Source organism: Ascidiella aspersa, chromosome 1 (genome assembly GCF_963924565.1).
Source record: "Ascidiella aspersa chromosome 1, kaAscAspe10.2, whole genome shotgun sequence".
NCBI classification, from domain to species: domain Eukaryota; kingdom Metazoa; phylum Chordata; class Ascidiacea; order Phlebobranchia; family Ascidiidae; genus Ascidiella; species Ascidiella aspersa.
Window position 1 is genome coordinate 22046922 of NC_139447.1, and position 18107 is coordinate 22065028.

The window sequence follows — 18107 nt, forward strand, 5'->3', positions numbered from 1 at the left end:
AACTAGTTAGGCGCAACTAACGTTTCTCGCTATTCGCTGTCTGCGCTAATATCCGATGTTGGTGTAACAACGGGGGTTTTTTTGTAACTGAAGCTGTTCGAAGTCGCCTTTTTATGTAATGACTTACCGCAAAATTACCCTCTTCTCTTTGATGGAACTTAGAAAACTTATTATTAATTTACGTCAGACGGAAAATAGGGGAATTCCCAAAGTTGAAAATTTTGGACCCCCTTCTCAATTTTGTAGCGAACCAGCGTCTGTATTTATTATTTACAGTACTGTGTTTGTTGTGCGTGTGCTAAAAGTCTGCTAAAGTCTTTCTGCCGTAGTTCCTGTTCCCTGCATCCTGCTCGTTAACTGGCTAGTTGTAATCCCCAACGCATTCTCTTTTACTGCAACGTTAGTTTTCTACGAAACTACGGTCAACAATGCACGCCTTATTGGCAACACGTGTTTTTACTGCGCTGTAAGCCATTTTGTTAAAAGCGAACTATGCTGAATTATGTGAATGTACGATAAATCTATAAGCGACCTGACAGTATGCACTTTGAAATGCTACGACAGTTCGTTTAGTTTCGATTTGGTGGAGTTCAGATAGTACGGTGGTCATGTCACCCCTGTTGAAATATACAATTTTATGGATAGCTCCTGATTTCTTAGTGATTCGGCATTTAATAGGATTGTTTACGTCACATTGAGGTATTGGGACCTGATGCGTTTATGTAATTATTAAATCAACGCACATTGAGTTAGGGTGCTGGTTAGCGTTGAGTTAGGGTGCTGGTTAGCGTTTGGGTGGGTCAAGTATAATTAAACATAATCTTCTTATGGCCAAGACCTCAAAGTCTAACAGTCATACTTTTTGATCCTTTGGATGCACTAATTGTCGTAGACCTTTTTTCTTAGAACTGCACTAATTTCTGGCAGATCGGGTGGCAGTTGCTTGGTAAAAACTATCTGTGTAGAAAATAAAAAAATAGAAGATAAATACGTAAAAATACACACTGGTTAGAGAACCACTGCTCTGAAGTGATTTACTAAGTTACTAATTTCTCAGTAGCTGTTTCACTAATTTCTTAGGTGGCCTTGCTTTAAACATATTTCAATATTTCCTAGCATGCTCACATAGGATAAGTTATTAGTTGTCTGTTCAATACTATGATGAATTTGTCAATAGTTACCGTAGTAGTACTATTTGGGTTTGTTGATTGTTTTCAGCGACCCAACATTTTAGTAATTGTTGCTGACGATCTTGGTTATCATGACGTGGGATTTCACAATGCTGACATTCAAACAACAAACATTGATAAGGTTTTACTTACTTTATTTGGTAGAAAGTAAAAAATATTTAAATGGCAACTATTTTTGAGTTCACTTAAATTTTATAGTTTGATTTTTTCGAAATACTCTTCTAAATGTGATATCAGTTGTATTGTTTGTGTTTAATTCTTTCAATAGGATGGTTAAGATATTCAGAAATAACTAACAATATTTAACAAATTATGTGCCAATTCCATTTTAAATATGTTTCTAAATTTAACTTACATGACAGCCAAAGGTTCAGATAATTGCTTATCGCTTATGATATTGTTACATGTGGCTTATGGGGGACTACTTCCCTACATGGCTCAGAAGATTATTCATTAATAGTAATAACATTTATGCGTCATGTAGTTTTTTTTGTAGCTTGCACAGGGTGGAGTTGTATTGGAAAATTATTATGTCCAGCCAATCTGCACACCTAGTCGAAGTCAAATGATGACAGGAAGATATCAGGTTAGAATCTCTAATTTGAAAACCTTTTTTTCTGGTATAATTTTACTTAGTATTCAGCATGAATTATGTTTTATGATACTGGATTAAGGTTGGCAAACCAAAGTAGTTGTGTTCAGTTATTGGATTCATATCGGGTTATCACTAATAAAACTTTTCTTAAACCGGTGGGATTATTAAACATGTTTTTACATTGCCCAGTTCGCTCTTATCATACCAAGTGGGTGACTGTTTGTTTTAATAAGTAGATAAATGATTGTTTTGCTTTATGTTATTAAGTGGTATTGCATTATAAATGGCTTCAAACTTATAATGAACGTGTTCAGTTTCTCAAGACAAAATTTTTGAAAAATCAATTTGAAGATGATTAAGTGACATGATAAAGTGAATTTTTTTTGTAATTTTTTCAGATCCACTATGGTCTACAGCACAGTGTGCTGTTTGCCCCTCAACCACATTGTTTGCCTTTGGATGAAACCCTGTTGCCTGCTAAACTGCAAGAGGCTGGGTATTCAACTCACATTGTTGGAAAGTGGCATTTAGGATTTTGCAAGTATGAATGTCTTCCTACATCACGAGGCTTTGATTCATTTTATGGTACTGTTATACTGGTTTATTGTTAATATTGTTAGGAATGCTAAAAATATTACCTGGGACAATACAGGGAAATATTTATCTTTCTTTGTCAGTCAGTATATATAATCAACGGAAAACATCACTCACTGAAATAAACATATTTTACTCTCATTTGTTCTATACTTATATTAATAAAAGCAGTAAAAAGGACCTTAGTGCAACTTGCCTCAACTTTGTTTACCATCAATTAAAAACAGTGTTAAACAGAGTACCTAACATGCTTTTCAATAGCAACATAGTAAAACATCCATTTTACAGTATATGGGTGTCCTATTAAAATTTATTTTTCATGCTAAAAGTCAATAACAAAAATGCTAAGTTGATTGCATATAACATAACTATCAAAGCTATTGTAATAGATTACTGGCAAAGGTAACTAGATATTTAGTGGTCTTACTATTTAGGACCAATAAAGGTAACCAACTTTTTAATACCTGAAATATATATTTTAATAAAACACAGTTTAGTTAGATTTAACTTGTTTTGTTATATGGCAAAAATTATATTATCAATAAAGTGACATCACTCTACATTTAGTAGTAAGATTAAATTTATTTGAGGATTATTTTACTACTAATGAATTAAAAAAGTTTTATATATATATATTTTAAATGATTGCTGGTTTTCACAACGGTGTATAATAATGAATCATCCTAAATTTTTAGGGAACCTAGTGTTCTCCTTCCCTAGTCACTACATAATCTGATTGTTCTTAGAACTAAATAAACAACTTAAAATAACTTTTTAGCATTGTTATTAACACTGTATGCTAATTTAATTTGATATACACCCATTTACAATTATTAACAATTTTACCAATTTTAAATTTTTTAATTTTTATCCTTGAGTTTTGTTTAAATTGAAAATTATATCACCAGGTTATTACTGTGGAAATCAGGACTATTATACCAAAGAGGTCACAGGAAATTTAGCAGGATGGAATGACACAGGTAAATTTAAAGGCTTTGATTTTCATGACAATCTTAAGCCTTCATGGCAAGCCAATGGAACCTATTCCACATATTTGTATCAAGAAAGAGCTGTGAAAATTATTCAAGAACGTGATAAATCAAAGGCAAGTGTAAACATAAATTGTATAGGTTTATTTGTATGCACTAAGATGTATACTCACTTCCTTTTTAATTTATCAAAGTAACTTTATGGTTTCATTGTTAATGCAGGGGTTCCCAACAGTTTTTTTTCAGGTGGTACATGTTTTATGACTTTACAGATGCAAGTAGCCTTCGTTTTTGTCACAAAACCCTGGTTTCACAACTTTATTTTGTTTATCTGGTTTTGTTTACATAAAAAAACTTTATAAAGGAACCTTCTAATTTGGCTATGTAAACAGGCTAGGCGTCGCTTTGTGAATGGGTGTATTTAAATTTAATGCATTGAATTTTAATAAAAGATGAACATTACATAAAATCAGGGGCGTATCCAGAAATTTGAAATAGGGAGTCACGAATTTTCATCTTAAGGAATTCCCACATTTTCTGTCTGACTTAAAAAAACAGAATCCCCAAACCCCCCTGAATACACCACTGAATAGAGTTTTAAAAACTAACTAATTGTTGTTGTTATTATTTTTGCAGCCCCTTTTTTTGTATCTGGCTTTCCAATCTGTTCATTTTCCATTGCAAGCTCCTCAAAAATACATTGACATGTATAAACATATTGAAGACCCACATAGAAAAGTATATTCAGCAATGGTTACTGCTATGGATGATGCAATAGGAACGGTTATCAGAGAACTTAAAAATCAAAATGTGTGGGACAACACCCTGGTCGTCTTTACAACAGGTGATCATAGCATAAATACATTATTTTAATCCACGTAAATTTGGCACTCCTCTCCCGAAAAATGTATATAATTATATCTTCTGTGCTATTTTTATTTTGTTTGAAGTGCAAATATTCCATAACAATGGTGCCCATCTAGCAATGAATGTACATCTAGCAATGAATGTATAAAACTTTCTTAAGCAGTAACCATACGGCTGCAATTCCACCTGTCGATTACTTTATGTATTACTAACAGTAACTAAACAAGCACAAAGCGAGTTTAAAATTTCAATTGGTTGGGTCAGGCGAACATTATTTTTTGGTATATAGTTACCTAATTGTACTCTTAATATGGGTTCCAACGGTGTCCGTTTGACAGATAAAAATTATTTGGGGATGATTTATTTATTTATTTATGGACTTGTACATACATACGATGAACTACAAAGTACCTTTAGGGGAAACAACAAAATGTATAAAAAATGATAGGTCTGAATTCTGATATATAATAGTAAGAGCTAAAATTTGTAACGTTTATCATAGTTTGCCTGCCAAGATGCTTATTTATCAGCACCAAAGGTGTAGCATATACTGTATAATAAATAAAGGTTTGCCACATTTCAATCAAGCTGATACAAATATCAGAAATATGCCTAATGTAGGAAAGCGCATTGGCGACAGCCGCTGCTCAACATTAGTTGAAAATATTATGTTCTACCAATGCACTTAGCTAAATGTTTAGTTCATATTGGACATAACACTTATTATGTTCAAATGGCATCATGCTGTGCACTTTATTCTCACTGGGAAGATAAGCTGCACATGCTATGTTCATTGTGCAACGGAGAGCTGCTAGTAACACTTCTTACTTTTCATTTTTGGTTGGAAGGGCTGTCAAGCAAATTTTTTAACATAGATTTTTTTCCAGTGGGTATTAAGAAATATTTTTCTGGGTTTTGGGTTGCTGGGGTTTAGTTTCTATTTTGTGTGTGGTGGGTAAAAACAATTAAATGGATGTTATCCGATGGGTGCTGGGAGATATATTTTTTAAAGGAAGGTACAATTTTATATTTTTTGTTAGAGGAAAATATTTTTTTAAGATGGGTTACTTTACTTTGAATTTTGGAGATATTTTTGGTGTTCCCCCTAGGGGCCTTAAATTAGGGAACAAAAATTGTAAAATAAGTGTAGTGTCATTGTATAAGCGCTTTAAGCTTTATATCCCTATCAAGCGGTAGCAATATCTTATAAACAGAACTTGTTCAGGAAATTTCGTGGTAGTGAGTTTGTATTCCAAAAAGTTTTATAAATAATATTATCTTGTTACGTATTTATATTCTTACTATTACGAATTTACTTTTTACCTAAAGACCGTTACTCAAATTGTATCCATTAGCAAACTGCCCCATCGCATTAGTAAAGCCTTGGTGAAAAGACTTAAAATTTTTATCCCATATCTGTTTTTGTTAGCAGAAACCAGTTGAGGAAAAATTTTGGAATATGAATTTGTCTATTAAAGGAACTTTTTAAGGGACGGGGTTCGCAAGACTGAAATAAATGATTTTGGCATATCTTTCCATATCACCGTTGGTAAAACGTAACAATTGTTTGGTAATAGGTTGTTTTTTAATTGGTTGGTAATCGGTATGAGCTTTAGGTTTTTGTTTTAGAAAGATTGGATTGTTCGAAGCAGTTCTGTTTTATATTTACACTAGTAACATTACTAGGCTTCAAATTTCAAAATACTGATTGTGCTTCATATTTGTTAAAAAATACCACCTTGTCTGTATTGCTTGTGCTAAAAGATTACCTCATCTGTAGACAATGGTGGTCAAACACTTTATGGAGGGAACAATTGGCCGTTGCGTGGCAGAAAAGCTTCACTCTGGGAAGGAGGTGTCAGAGGTGTGGCTTTGGTTCATGGAAAGGGGATTATGGATACACCGCGCAACAGCACAGGTCAGCATGTCATTACAGGATTCACTTTAGAGATCTAAAAAAATTAAAAAATAAATATTAATATTTTTTAAATATTTTTTTCTAAAAGTGTGATTGCTGGATTGCTGAAGCTAAAATAAGGCGTGGGTGAAAATTTTAGATCTCTAACGTGAATATTGGATGCTATTTGGGGCATTTGAAATCGAAAGGCCATAATTATGTTGAACTTAAGCAGTTACGAAATTTTTAATCGCATATTAAAGCATGGCCCGATTGATATTGACTACAAGCGATGGTTCTTTTTGAAGAGTATGCCTTGTTGTTTATACCGTGAAAAAATTAGCGAGAAAGTTCGAAAATTAGGTGTTAATATGGCTGAATTTTTGCGCTAAAAGTGTGATTGATGGAAAGATTTAACCAATATAAGGATAGTGTAGAAATTTCAACTCTGTATCGTCACAACTTTCGGAGGTATTGCCCAAAACCAATCCAGTGCGCCAACTTCGCGACCCCCGGGTGGGTCGTTACTCGTTTGCCTTTTCTCTGGGGGTCACGAAGATGACGATTAAATACCATCACTATTACGAGAATGTCAATTAATTGCCATAAAAAAATATCTGTAGATATTAGTGAATGTTTGAACATCAGCAGCCAGGAAGAAAGTTTCAAGACTATTATTTTAACAGTGTAGGCTTACTATTGAGTTCCCGGTATCAATCATAGGTAGCCTACGGCAGTGCTTTTCAACCTTTGCTGGAACAGTACACACTTTTACGTTTACTGAAGAACTTGTACAGTACACACACCAGCCCTTGCAATTGGTCCAACAACTAAGTGAAAACTCTAACCTGTAATCCAAGTTGCAATTACTTATATTGCGCTATGTTTATTCTCAAATTCAATAAAGACAGAAATCAGAAGCTAAACAAGTGTTTACTGTACTGCAAAAAAACTGCTATCCATTGTCGCAACAACGGCGTTGTGACAATAACTAGTTATTACATCACAATAACCATTTTATCACGAAAAATATTTGGTATGATGTCACAAGTAGAGCCAGATCTCAGGTGTGCTCTGGCAACAACAGAGCCACGCGAGCACCGGAGCACGCATAGACAAGCTCACTGATGCTGCCTTGTGCATGAATTTAATAAATGAGTATTTTTTTGAACAGAGTAGTACTATAATTTTTGTTATTTTTAATAATATTTTTTTGTTCTATTGCGCATACACAAATGTATTACATATGCAGAAATCTTTTTTTTTTGGAAGGGGTCATTTGTTACATAGGGTTGTTAAAATGGGTTGCGGTATGAAAAAGGTTGAAAACCACTGGCCTAGGTCTTTACCAGCGTATGGGTCGCCACCCAAAGTTGGGTCGCTCGATAGATGAAACCAAAATAAAACAAAAGAACATCCAAAGAGTTAGACCAGGTTGAAAACAATGATTCAAATTAATAATATTTAATTGTAAGCGTCACGCGCGGCATATTGATTATTACCGCATAGTTCTATTAGTATATCAAAAAATACTCAAAAAATGTTTTGTTTTAAGCTTTCCCGAGAAAAATAACGTTTTTAATATCGCCTACTCTTTTATTAATAAAAAAATAGTTAAACAGTTGTCATGCACTAAATTTATCTAAAACAGGGCTCGGCAACTTACAGCCCGCCGGCCGATCCGGCCCGCCAATGTAATTCATCCGGCTTAAAATTTAAAAGAAATGCCAGGTTTGACCTAACTTAAAACGAATAAAAAACACTGAACGAGATTAACTTTTAAGCTCATCGCATTGCCCCAAAGTAGTTTTATTACACTTTTTATTAGTAGTCGGGATGACGCGTGTGGACTCGAATTTTAAATGAAACAAACACTTTTTTCGCGCTTTGCGCCAACACTTTACTACCTGTAATAAAACACGTTGTTAAGTGCAAAATGATCCGAGGCCCGCCTGATTCACAGTTGCTATAACATTTTAATAACACAGTTCTAAGTTAACATTTTGTGCGGCCCGCAAAGACCTTTCTGGGTTTGGTTTTGGCCCGCGACTATAAAAAGGTTGCCGACTCCTGATCTAAAACGAACTAAAAGTGGCTTGATTACCTACCATCCACGCCGTATGTCAACTTGTCACATCTTAGGCATTTTATATCCAACTAAGCCACTGTTTTCCTCCATGCGCGCTTTCGATTTTGTAAAGCTTGTTAACTGTCTTATGGAGTCCCGTAAATGCTACATACGTAAAACCTATTCTTTGTTCCAACGTGGAGTACTTTTGTGCGCTGCATTATTTTATTAAAGTTTTACTATGTCTTACTATGTCACGCTTCGATATCTTTTTTCTACAAGAAATACAATTTTTAGGATCTTCGCGAGAATCTTGGAAGGCTGTTATTTGTATCGTATTAACACCTATGCAACTTATGGTCCATACGGTATGTCTTCTCTAAATAAAAAGTTTGGTCATTTAACCCTATGAAACGCATTTGTTTCGCGTTTCGCACAAACAGCTTTAATGCCTTATTCTAGAATTGGCTCGCTGTTGGTTGACGTCTGGTAGCATGAACACGGTGATACCAACACAACCGTGTTCGAAATGCAAGACGATTGAAGGTTGAACTCCTTTTAAAAGCTACAACGTCATGTTGAATTTGATCGACCACTACCAGCGTTGGTTGAGAATCTAATAAATCAATAATGTTGTCTGCTTTTTCAGCGAGCTCTTCTAAATCTAAATCCAGGGTTGACGGAACAGTTCTTAAACTAACGGGAAGCCTTTGCAGAAATAACTCACGCAGAATCTGCTTGGCTTCGACATCACCGAGTAGATGCTCCATGTCACGTTACATTTGTAAAGGCTTGGTATTGCGATATGCCTCTCCTTCTGATTAGTGCTTCTTTTAGTCTTTCATACGGTTTATAACATGAAGGGTGCTTTATGATGTCTCTAACAATAGTTGCGATGTCGGGTGAGATAGCGGCAACCACGTGGTTAAACTTTGTATGCGATGGCGTTACACCTCTTACTCTCAATTGCGCCTCGATTTGTAAAAACCAGTGCTATGCATCTTGTGGCCAAAACGGTGTTTTTTTTTTGTAACTGCTGTTATGTTATCTTCTGCCATTGTTAAACGTTGTGTGAGAATCCGTCATAAAAAGATTAGTTCACGTCGACGGTCACCATTTGTAGGCGCACATAAATCTCAACCTTTTCAGCAGCGCGTAGTTTAAATGAGGCACAACGCGAAACAAGTCGCGTGTCGCAAGCACAAAAATTAAACGACACGCTTCAGTCGCGAGACTTTACCAGGTTGAAATTTCCTAATTTTTAGGTCGCCTTGAAAAAAGGTTGAGGATCACTGAAATATAGTATTTACTTGTTTATTACTATGTCACCTATAACTCCGAATAATAAAATTTCTTGGGACTACAGCCGTTGTCCCAGCGATGTAAAGTAATTTCCGCTGCAATAAGCCTGTTACGAAATACCTGGACGACGTGAATAAACAAACTGAAATAATCCATTAGCCTGTGGGCTCTTGATCACTTTTGCATAGTATGTTGTACCATATCGGTGCTAGTTGCTGAAGCCTCATGTTACAGCTGATGATTGTTATATACGATTGTGACATTTAACAGTCAACGAGGCATCACAAAACCAGAACCATAAGAGAAGCAGCGCCCATGGCTGGACAGACCACCCCCTATGAGACGATTTATCTGTGACAAGGCGGGGTACGTTGCTAACATCCTTAGTCCCGTTCTTTCCCTGCGAGGCCACTTCGGATTACCGCATTGCAGACTGAAGAAGAATTTTCGGCAAAGATGAAAGGTGGTTATGGTTTACCCGTTGTTGGGGGATTCGTAGGAGACCACCCTATTACTGCGATGCGCGACACAGTATGTACAGATATTTTAGTTGACAAAAGGTTTGTTCGTCGTGACGAAGAAATCACCGGCTGTTATAGTTTACTGACAATTGCAAATGGGCGCTTAGTCGAGAAAGAGGTGGCCCAAATCAAAAATCAAATATAGGTAAGCCACCTGGAAAATCGCAAGAGGCCTGAAAATTACGAGGTACAAGGCTATCGACAAGCTGGTGTACCGAATGTGTTTACACCTCAAAGTTAACGACCGAAAGTGGTTAAAACCGCCTGACCTAAATGCCAAATAAGTCGCGACGCTATGATTGGTGAGAATACGGGAATAAAGAAGACAGTGGACAAGATTTTTTGGAAGTTTTACCATCGTTGATCGACGTTCCTTGCAACTTCCGAGGGGCCAGATCACAGATGTTATTAAACACATATGTTTGTGTGTGTCTTTCATTGATTGATACGGACTGATGATCCCCCAGTGTGAAGTTGCTTGTACTAACAAAATGTGCAAGTATTGGCGCATGTTTTTTTCTCGACTCGCTCCTCTCTGAGCCTGCATAGCTCAGTTGGTAGAGCGACTGTCCCGGCTTGACCGGAGGTCGTGAGTTCGAACCTCACTGCAGGCCAGTTGTTTTTCTGGCTTGCTCTGCTTGCATCATAGATCGACAGATTCGGCGAGTCTGCGATGGCTTTTCGGTGTACTATTGATACGGAAGCCGTAATCGTTGGTCATAAAGCAACTTCCGAGGGGCCAGATCACCGATGTTATTAAACACATATGTTTGTGTGTGTCTTTCATTCATTCCTTGCAAGAAGGTTGAAATGAAGATGTTCATTGATAGTTTAACGCTCGTGGATTACGCCACACGTTATCTGGAAGCAACAGCGTTGATAACTACAGGGGCGGTCGCTGAAGACATATACAGCAGGTTTGTTATACCAGACGAAGTTATAATGGTCTTGGGATTCGTGTCGTGTCTGATTGTATGACGGGAGTGTAGGGGCTGCTTGTGATAGGGCTACAAATACGTTATTCACCTAAAGCAGCGAATGGAGTCTACGATAGCGTTAAGCTCATAATGTGCAAAAGTAGATACACGGACTACTTCGAGAAGAAAGCTATGTCCCGACAAAATAGGAGCACTTGTCGACGGATTCGCTGATATTTTTCATGATCCACCAGGGGACGTTGATTTCATTAAACACCGCATTAAACTGACAGACAACGAACCCATTCGATGAAAGTCTTACACCGCCCCTTTTAGCGTAAGGAAGTAACTGTAAAAGGACATTGATGACTTGCTACTGCTAGTTGTTATCCAGAGATCGCTATCCGCATAGGCTTCTCCGGTGGTGATAGTGAAAAAATCATTACTCAAATATTATTTGCATCGATTACCGCAAGCTAAACAATACGTCAATTTTCGACCCAAACCAATGCTTGTAGCCGATGAGGTTCTACAAACGTTTTTAAAGAGCAGCTACCTTACAAAGGTTGCTCTTACAATATAATACTGGCAAATACCTGTCGCCGAAGAGAACGTACACAAAATCGCTTTTGCCACAAAGGAACGTACGAATTTCTCAAGATACCATTTGGCATGGTAAACGCCGGGGATTTGGCCATGCGCGCCATGAGTACGCATATCAATTAACTTGGAAGTGTGCTACGTGGGCGACACATTGGGTTACACTGATTTGTGGAGCGATCATATGTATTTCCCCGGGGAAGCTGTGCACCGTCTGCGCGTGGCGAATGTGACAATCAAGCCATCAAAATCTGTCATTGGTACGTCCAGCGTCACTTTTCGTGGATCATAACATCAAGAATTGTATAACCAGGTTGAAAGGCTATAACGTCACTAAGATTCGTGATCCACTAAGAAATATGGCTTTTCTTGGCCTAACTGAACATTACCGCGACTTTATCCCAATTTGCGCGGCTATCGCAGCACCAATGACAAGTCTTATCAGAAAAGGCAACCGACTAAGGTTTTGTGGGCGCCGCACAAGATGAAACACAAGGTCTTGCGTTCATGCACCTACCTGATGTTAACCGTCCATTTGTCCTACTTGTACTTTTTCTCTCGGGATAGTATTTCAGTTGGTTTTTACCCGGACCAACAGCTAATTTCGTTTTGTGCAGCATGATTTTTTGCGCGTATTTATCTGCGATGTATAAGTTTGCTTAAGCCACGTGTTAGAACGGCCAATAGATCCTGTGAATGTTTAAGTAAAAATTGCTTTGGCAATTGGCGGCTTTAGCGCGCTACACTTAGCCCCCCACCATACTATCAAGATAAATTCTGATAATTGCCTTCTTTTCATTGTATGGGTAAAAGTTACTTTCTTCTGTTCGGAGTAATGAGACGCCGTTAGCTAAATACACGCGAAACGCTCGCTCTCTAGTTTCTTCGCTTTCTTGCTATATAAACAAAACGCTGACTGGCAAATTAAGGAAAAATATTTAATAAGATAGGGATAATAGCATTCCCAAAACCAAATGTTTGTTAATATGCAGAGTTAATGCACGTTTCTGATTGGTTTCCAACATTACTTCATGTGGCTGGCAGTGACACAAGCGGCACTAAACCTTTGGATAGTCATAATGTTTGGGCTGCCATAGCAAGCAAGGATGTTCAATCTTCTCGAAAAGAGATCTTGCATAACATTGACCCTCTTTTCAAACGCCCGTATGGACCAACTCCTCCGCTCATACCCTACCCTAATAAGCATGGGGTAGACACCACTCTTGGTCACACAGCATTGCGTTGGAATAACTGGAAACTCTATACAGGTGACCCAGGTAAGAAACTTGTCTGTTAGATTTCAGTTACTGTATATAAATAGTTAGTTCCAGTTATAGAAATACTAAATTACCTATTTGTATAAAGCTAGGTTATTTATCTCAATTTTGCACGTAAAATGATATGCATGCTATACGTTGCGTTTTTTGTTTGAGGGATTGCTCATAATAATCGGACGAGTATACTATGTTAACAATTTAAATTTTTATTTTATGTCAATGATTGGTGTTGGACTTAGGACTTAAACTTCACTTGTTATTTGTTAAAAATAACTTGACTTGGATTTAAGTCATTTCAAAATGACTTGTTTACGGCACTGCATCACTTTCACACAAAGTGTTATGTTCAAAGTGATGCAAAACACAATCCCCAACTAAGTTGCTCACTATACTTGAGCAACTTGCAAATTCGTGGCTAAAATTCTGCCTATTTTCATACAACGCAACCAAATTCATTTTGCTTAGGCCACGACACCTGGGATCCCCCACCAAAACTGTATGCAAATCAAACCTTGAAAACAGAATGTTTGGTTTCAAACAACTACCACCCTGCTTGTTCTAAGCCCCGTCTGGGCCAAAAACCTGTTCCTAGTGTACAGCTGTATGACGTGGCAGCCGACCCCACCGAAAGGTTAGACGTTTCGTTGAACTTTCCTTTGATCGTTGACGAGATGCTTTCAAAAATTGCAGCCTATAACAAAACTGCTGTTCCTGTTTCGTGGCCCGGGGGCGACTCTCATTGCGACCCTGCATTGCGCGGAGGGGTCTGGAGCCCGTGGAAGTGATATCTCATTTGATATGTTTATTACTATAAATCATTTCATTGTTTGTTTTAGTCTTGTCCTCTGAAATTTTTGCCGATTGCATAATGCATATGTTTCACACTGAGTGGGCCGCTACACTGTTATAAGTTAAACCTGCTACGTATTTACTACAGTGCGATACTTATTCGATGATCTACTTGAATTTAGGTGATAATAAGGGGTTTAGGGCGATTATTTTTGGACCAAAAAATGAGAAATTTTGATCTTGAATTTTAAATTTTTGACAAACTTTGACCTAAAAATACATTAATTTAAACAACATATTGTTGTTAGAACTTCTGCATTAGTGTCTTGGCGTCGTCAACAACACATTTTAGATGTTTTACTGACTACCGGTCGAACACAAATCAGTTATTTTGTCGGGTTTATGCAAAACTCATGGAAATGCTTAGTTGATCTTTTTTATTTGAAAATAACAAAAAAAAATACGCTGGTTGTTTTAGAAAAATTTTGTGTAAACAGTTGAAATACAACGAAAAAATAATTTCAGAAAACTGACAAAGATCTAGTTATCGAAATAGTAAATGGGATAGTTGCATTAATAAATCGCAAGCGAAAAAAACAGCAAATACTGTTCAATACATTTGTTCAAATCAGAGATAAACAACTATAGAATGCAAAATCGTAGTGCGAATTTTGACCTAATGAATGAATTTTGAATTTTTTTCCATTGACATGTCAAAAAATAATCGCCCTAGTGATAATTTTGAAGCTAAATAAGCATTTTATGTAAAAAATATATATGACAATGTTATTGATTTTGCTTTAAAGTTTTCGTGTCTAATGTTTTTCATGGTTTGTTTACAAGCAAAATCGCCTTGGTTGCGCCGGGCATATTCCATTTAATAAACTACAAGTTCTATGGAAGGTTAGAGCTGCGCTACTAGGTAAATGCTAACTAAAATAATCTTTTGCATACTATATGTATATCGAAAATAAAGCAATACATAAAATAAAATCATGCACTACCATTGCGTTACTTGTGTTGTTTTTAACAAGTTGGTAGGTTGTCAATTCTATCCGTCTTCCAACGAAAAGCCGTGGATCTGCGCTTGTCTTGCAACGTTTGATTTGTATTATAAATCAAAAACAGCTCCTCTGGTAATTGTAATTGTTAACCAACGTTTCGGCAACCTATACAAGCCGCCTTCGTCAGGGTGAATGACACTGAACGCTCGTACAATAAATGGAAAGCAAAAAAAGGAAAAAAGCAGAAATAAACGCGAGCAACGAAAATAAGAAAATAATTAGCGACTGCCTCTAGTCCTTCAGCGGATGCTTGAAGCATGCAGAAAGCATCACGTCAGTTTTGACGTTCATGGTGTTACCCTTCTTATGGATGTTCCACGATTCCAAAAATAATCTTTTCCTGTATTCTGATTCACGTGCTATTATTGAAGCGCCACCAAAATCAATTTGGTGGCTTCGGGAAACAGCATGGTATGAGAGTGCAGACTTCTTTGCGTCGTTATTTGCCACGTCCCTTTGGTGTTCTTTTCGGCGAGTCTTGAATGACCTTCCGGTCTCGCCGATATAGACCAAAGTACAATCCACACAGGGGATTGAATATACCACACCTCGTTGGTCAAAGGAACTGATGGGGTCTTTGGGGTGGCCCCAAAGGGGGGGCAACACCATGAACGTCAAAACTGACGTGATGCTTTCTGCATGCTACAAGCATCTGCTGAAGGACTAGAGGCAGTCGCTAATTATTTTCTTATCGTTTCGTTGCTCGCGTGTATTTCTGCTTTTTTCCTTTTTTTGCTTTCCATTTATTGTATGAGCGTTCAGTGTCATTCCCCCTGACGAAGGCGGCTTGTATAGGTTGCCGAAACGTTGGTTAACAATTACAATTACCAGAGGAGCTGTTTTTGATTTATATTACCATGCCTGGTAGCAACAGTTTATAGTTTGATTTGTATATTAGCTTGGTTCGTATATGTCTATTTCAAAACATTTTTACGAAGGGCATTTTAGAACTTGTTGCTTGGATTAGTATTAAGCTGCGAAATTTAATTAATTTCCTTGCTTACATCAAATCAGAATCTTTCTGAGGCTGTTTCCCTAGCAAATTTTCTATTTTAATAAAAAAAAAACAATTAATACACCAGGGGCATTTCCATAAATTATGAGAATTAGAGAATTCTAGTTGGATTAGTTAGAGTTGCAAGAGTTAGCGTGGAATAGTTTGGATAATTGTTGGAGGAAGAGTAATTATTGCCGAAAGTGTGTCTGCTATCCCAGTGGGCTCCAACCTTTTTAATAAGTGACCCCAATTTAAATAAAATTAAGTCAGAATTTACACTGCGACCCCATTTTTCTCAGATAGGAATAAAAAATATATAATTATAATAATGCTGGAACTAAGTAACAGGAGCAAATATGCGTAAATTTTACACATTTCCAGAGAACTGTGGCTACATATGTGTACCAAAATGATTTCTTTTAGGAAGTTTTATTTCAAGTATGAATTTGAATTTAGCACACGAACGAACACCAAATTTTCACTTTGTTTGAACACTAAATTGCATTTCGTGTGATGGTTACGCCTGTATAGTGTCCACCAGTTTTAAAAACGCGTCTCCACTTTGCGTAAGCATAACCGCATGGCATGCTCTACTTCCAAGGAATTTACGATGTTTCGTTTTGTAATATGCTCATTGCGCTGAATTTCGTTAAACATAGCTATGTGGTTGAGAACGGAAAAATAATTTAACTCACAAAATTGGATAGAGTCGAGTAACTTAATTGTATCGAAGTCTAACAATAAATCTTTGCTATCTTTGTATCCTACCAGGTCTACAGCTAAAACACTTATTTTATGTAGAAGAAACAAAAGCTTATGTTTGCTATGTACACGTCACTATAAAGAAAACGAAATATATAAATCGTACTAAAACAGCGAAATATGGTAAGTGATGGCGCGACCCCAGAACATTTTTAGGCGACCCCATTTGGGGTCGCGATAAATAGGTCGGAGACCACTGTGCTATCCTACTACCAGTCTCTTGTTTGCTGCGGTGGGGAACGTTCTTGTCAATGCGATGTAAACTATTGCAACAAAACAGTCGTACATTGAAATGTGGCGCATTGACTATAAACACGCATTTAAATTAATTTTTAAAGAAACTCAACTTATTGAGGAAAAACTAGGTGTCAGTAAGGATGATTGGAAGATCGTCCACCAGTGTTCCCTCTTAAGTTGCGCCAGTGCGCAGCCACACCATGCAATTTGTCTTTTGCGCACTTAAATCATACGTAAATTAAAACTAAAAAATCTTTACATTTTTTGCCGCAACAGTTTTGAGCATTTCGCATTGACCCTTTTTTCATTGATTCCTGTAGCTAAAATTTGAGTAACCAAATCAGGGGCAGGCAACATACGGTCCGCGACGGGATTTTGAGCGGCCAGCAGACAGTTTCCGGTTGTGGCCCGCGGCCACATTCTGCCACAAATAATGGTGATTGCTCGTTATTCTTTAGTTCTTTGTTTTCTTTGTGTTTTTAGATTATTTGTTTTGTGTTAACATTACATTTAGAATTTCCAATAAACATTTTCCCATGGATTTGCTAAGAAACGTAAGTTTGACGAAGAGTGTCGCGAATTTAATAAGGGTTGGATGCAAAATACTTTTTCACTCAAGTCGGCAATAATCAGAATTTTCATTCGAATGGCAAAATCTGCCTGAATACGAATGGTGAAAACAAACGATTATGGTTGCCCATCAATCATAAAGAATGTTTGGATGTTATAAGATGAATTTATTTCGCTACTAAATACATGATTAGTATTGATGCTTTTGGTAGCGAAATATTGTTATGTTATAACCAGGGCTGGGGAGCCGGAGCTAAGCATTTTCTCTGGAGCCAGAGCTGGAGCCGGAGCCATTGTTATTATTTTTGTGGAGCTGGAGCCGGAGCCGGAGCCATTTTTATTATTTTTGTGGAGCTGGAGTCGGAGCCGGAGCCATTTATATTATTTTTGTGGAGCTGGAGCCGGAGCCCTTTTTATTATTTTTGTGGAGCTGGAGCCATTTTTCAATTTGTGGTGCTAAAGCTAAGAAATTATATTTTGTTCCATCTCCAACGTTTATAGTTAGCCAAAAGCAATTTTTAAAACTTGTCATTGAATAAGTAAATGGTGGCACCGGAGCTGGAGCCGGAGTCATTGGGTGTGTCTTTGATGGCTCCGGAGCCAAAGGATATGAATTTTACTACTCCGAAGCCAAAGGATTGAGTTTTACGACTCCGGAGCCATTTAATAATTGCCTGATGGCTCCGGAGTTAATGCTATTTTACGGTGACTCCCCAGCCCTGGTTATAACATTCAAACATACTGATTTTTGGTTTCTCAAGTTCTGTACTTGGTTTATTTTTTACGTCAGGAAAGCAGTATGTTTGATGTGCAATAAAAGTGTTGCCGTGTTTAAATAGTACAACTTTAGCCGCAATTATGCGCCAAAACA

At 37.1% G+C, this 18107-nt stretch overlaps 1 protein-coding gene and 1 non-coding gene across 2 annotated transcripts; both read left to right on the forward strand.

The window, feature by feature from the left end:
* Positions 1-1124: 1124 nt before the first annotated feature.
* LOC146168275 (arylsulfatase B-like) lies at positions 1125-14601 on the forward strand. The gene is made up of 8 exons (XM_083388972.1): positions 1125-1311; positions 1687-1776; positions 2184-2370; positions 3288-3484; positions 4005-4212; positions 6016-6153; positions 12533-12817; positions 13283-14601. The coding sequence occupies exons 1-8, from the start codon at positions 1159-1161 to the stop codon at positions 13600-13602; spliced, it is 1578 nt and encodes a 525-aa protein (XP_083245098.1). The 5' UTR covers positions 1125-1158; the 3' UTR covers positions 13603-14601.
* Trnaq-uug (transfer RNA glutamine (anticodon UUG)) lies at positions 10563-10637 on the forward strand. The gene has a single exon. It is a non-coding gene; the product is annotated as a tRNA-Gln (tRNA).
* Positions 14602-18107: the final 3506 nt, after the last annotated feature.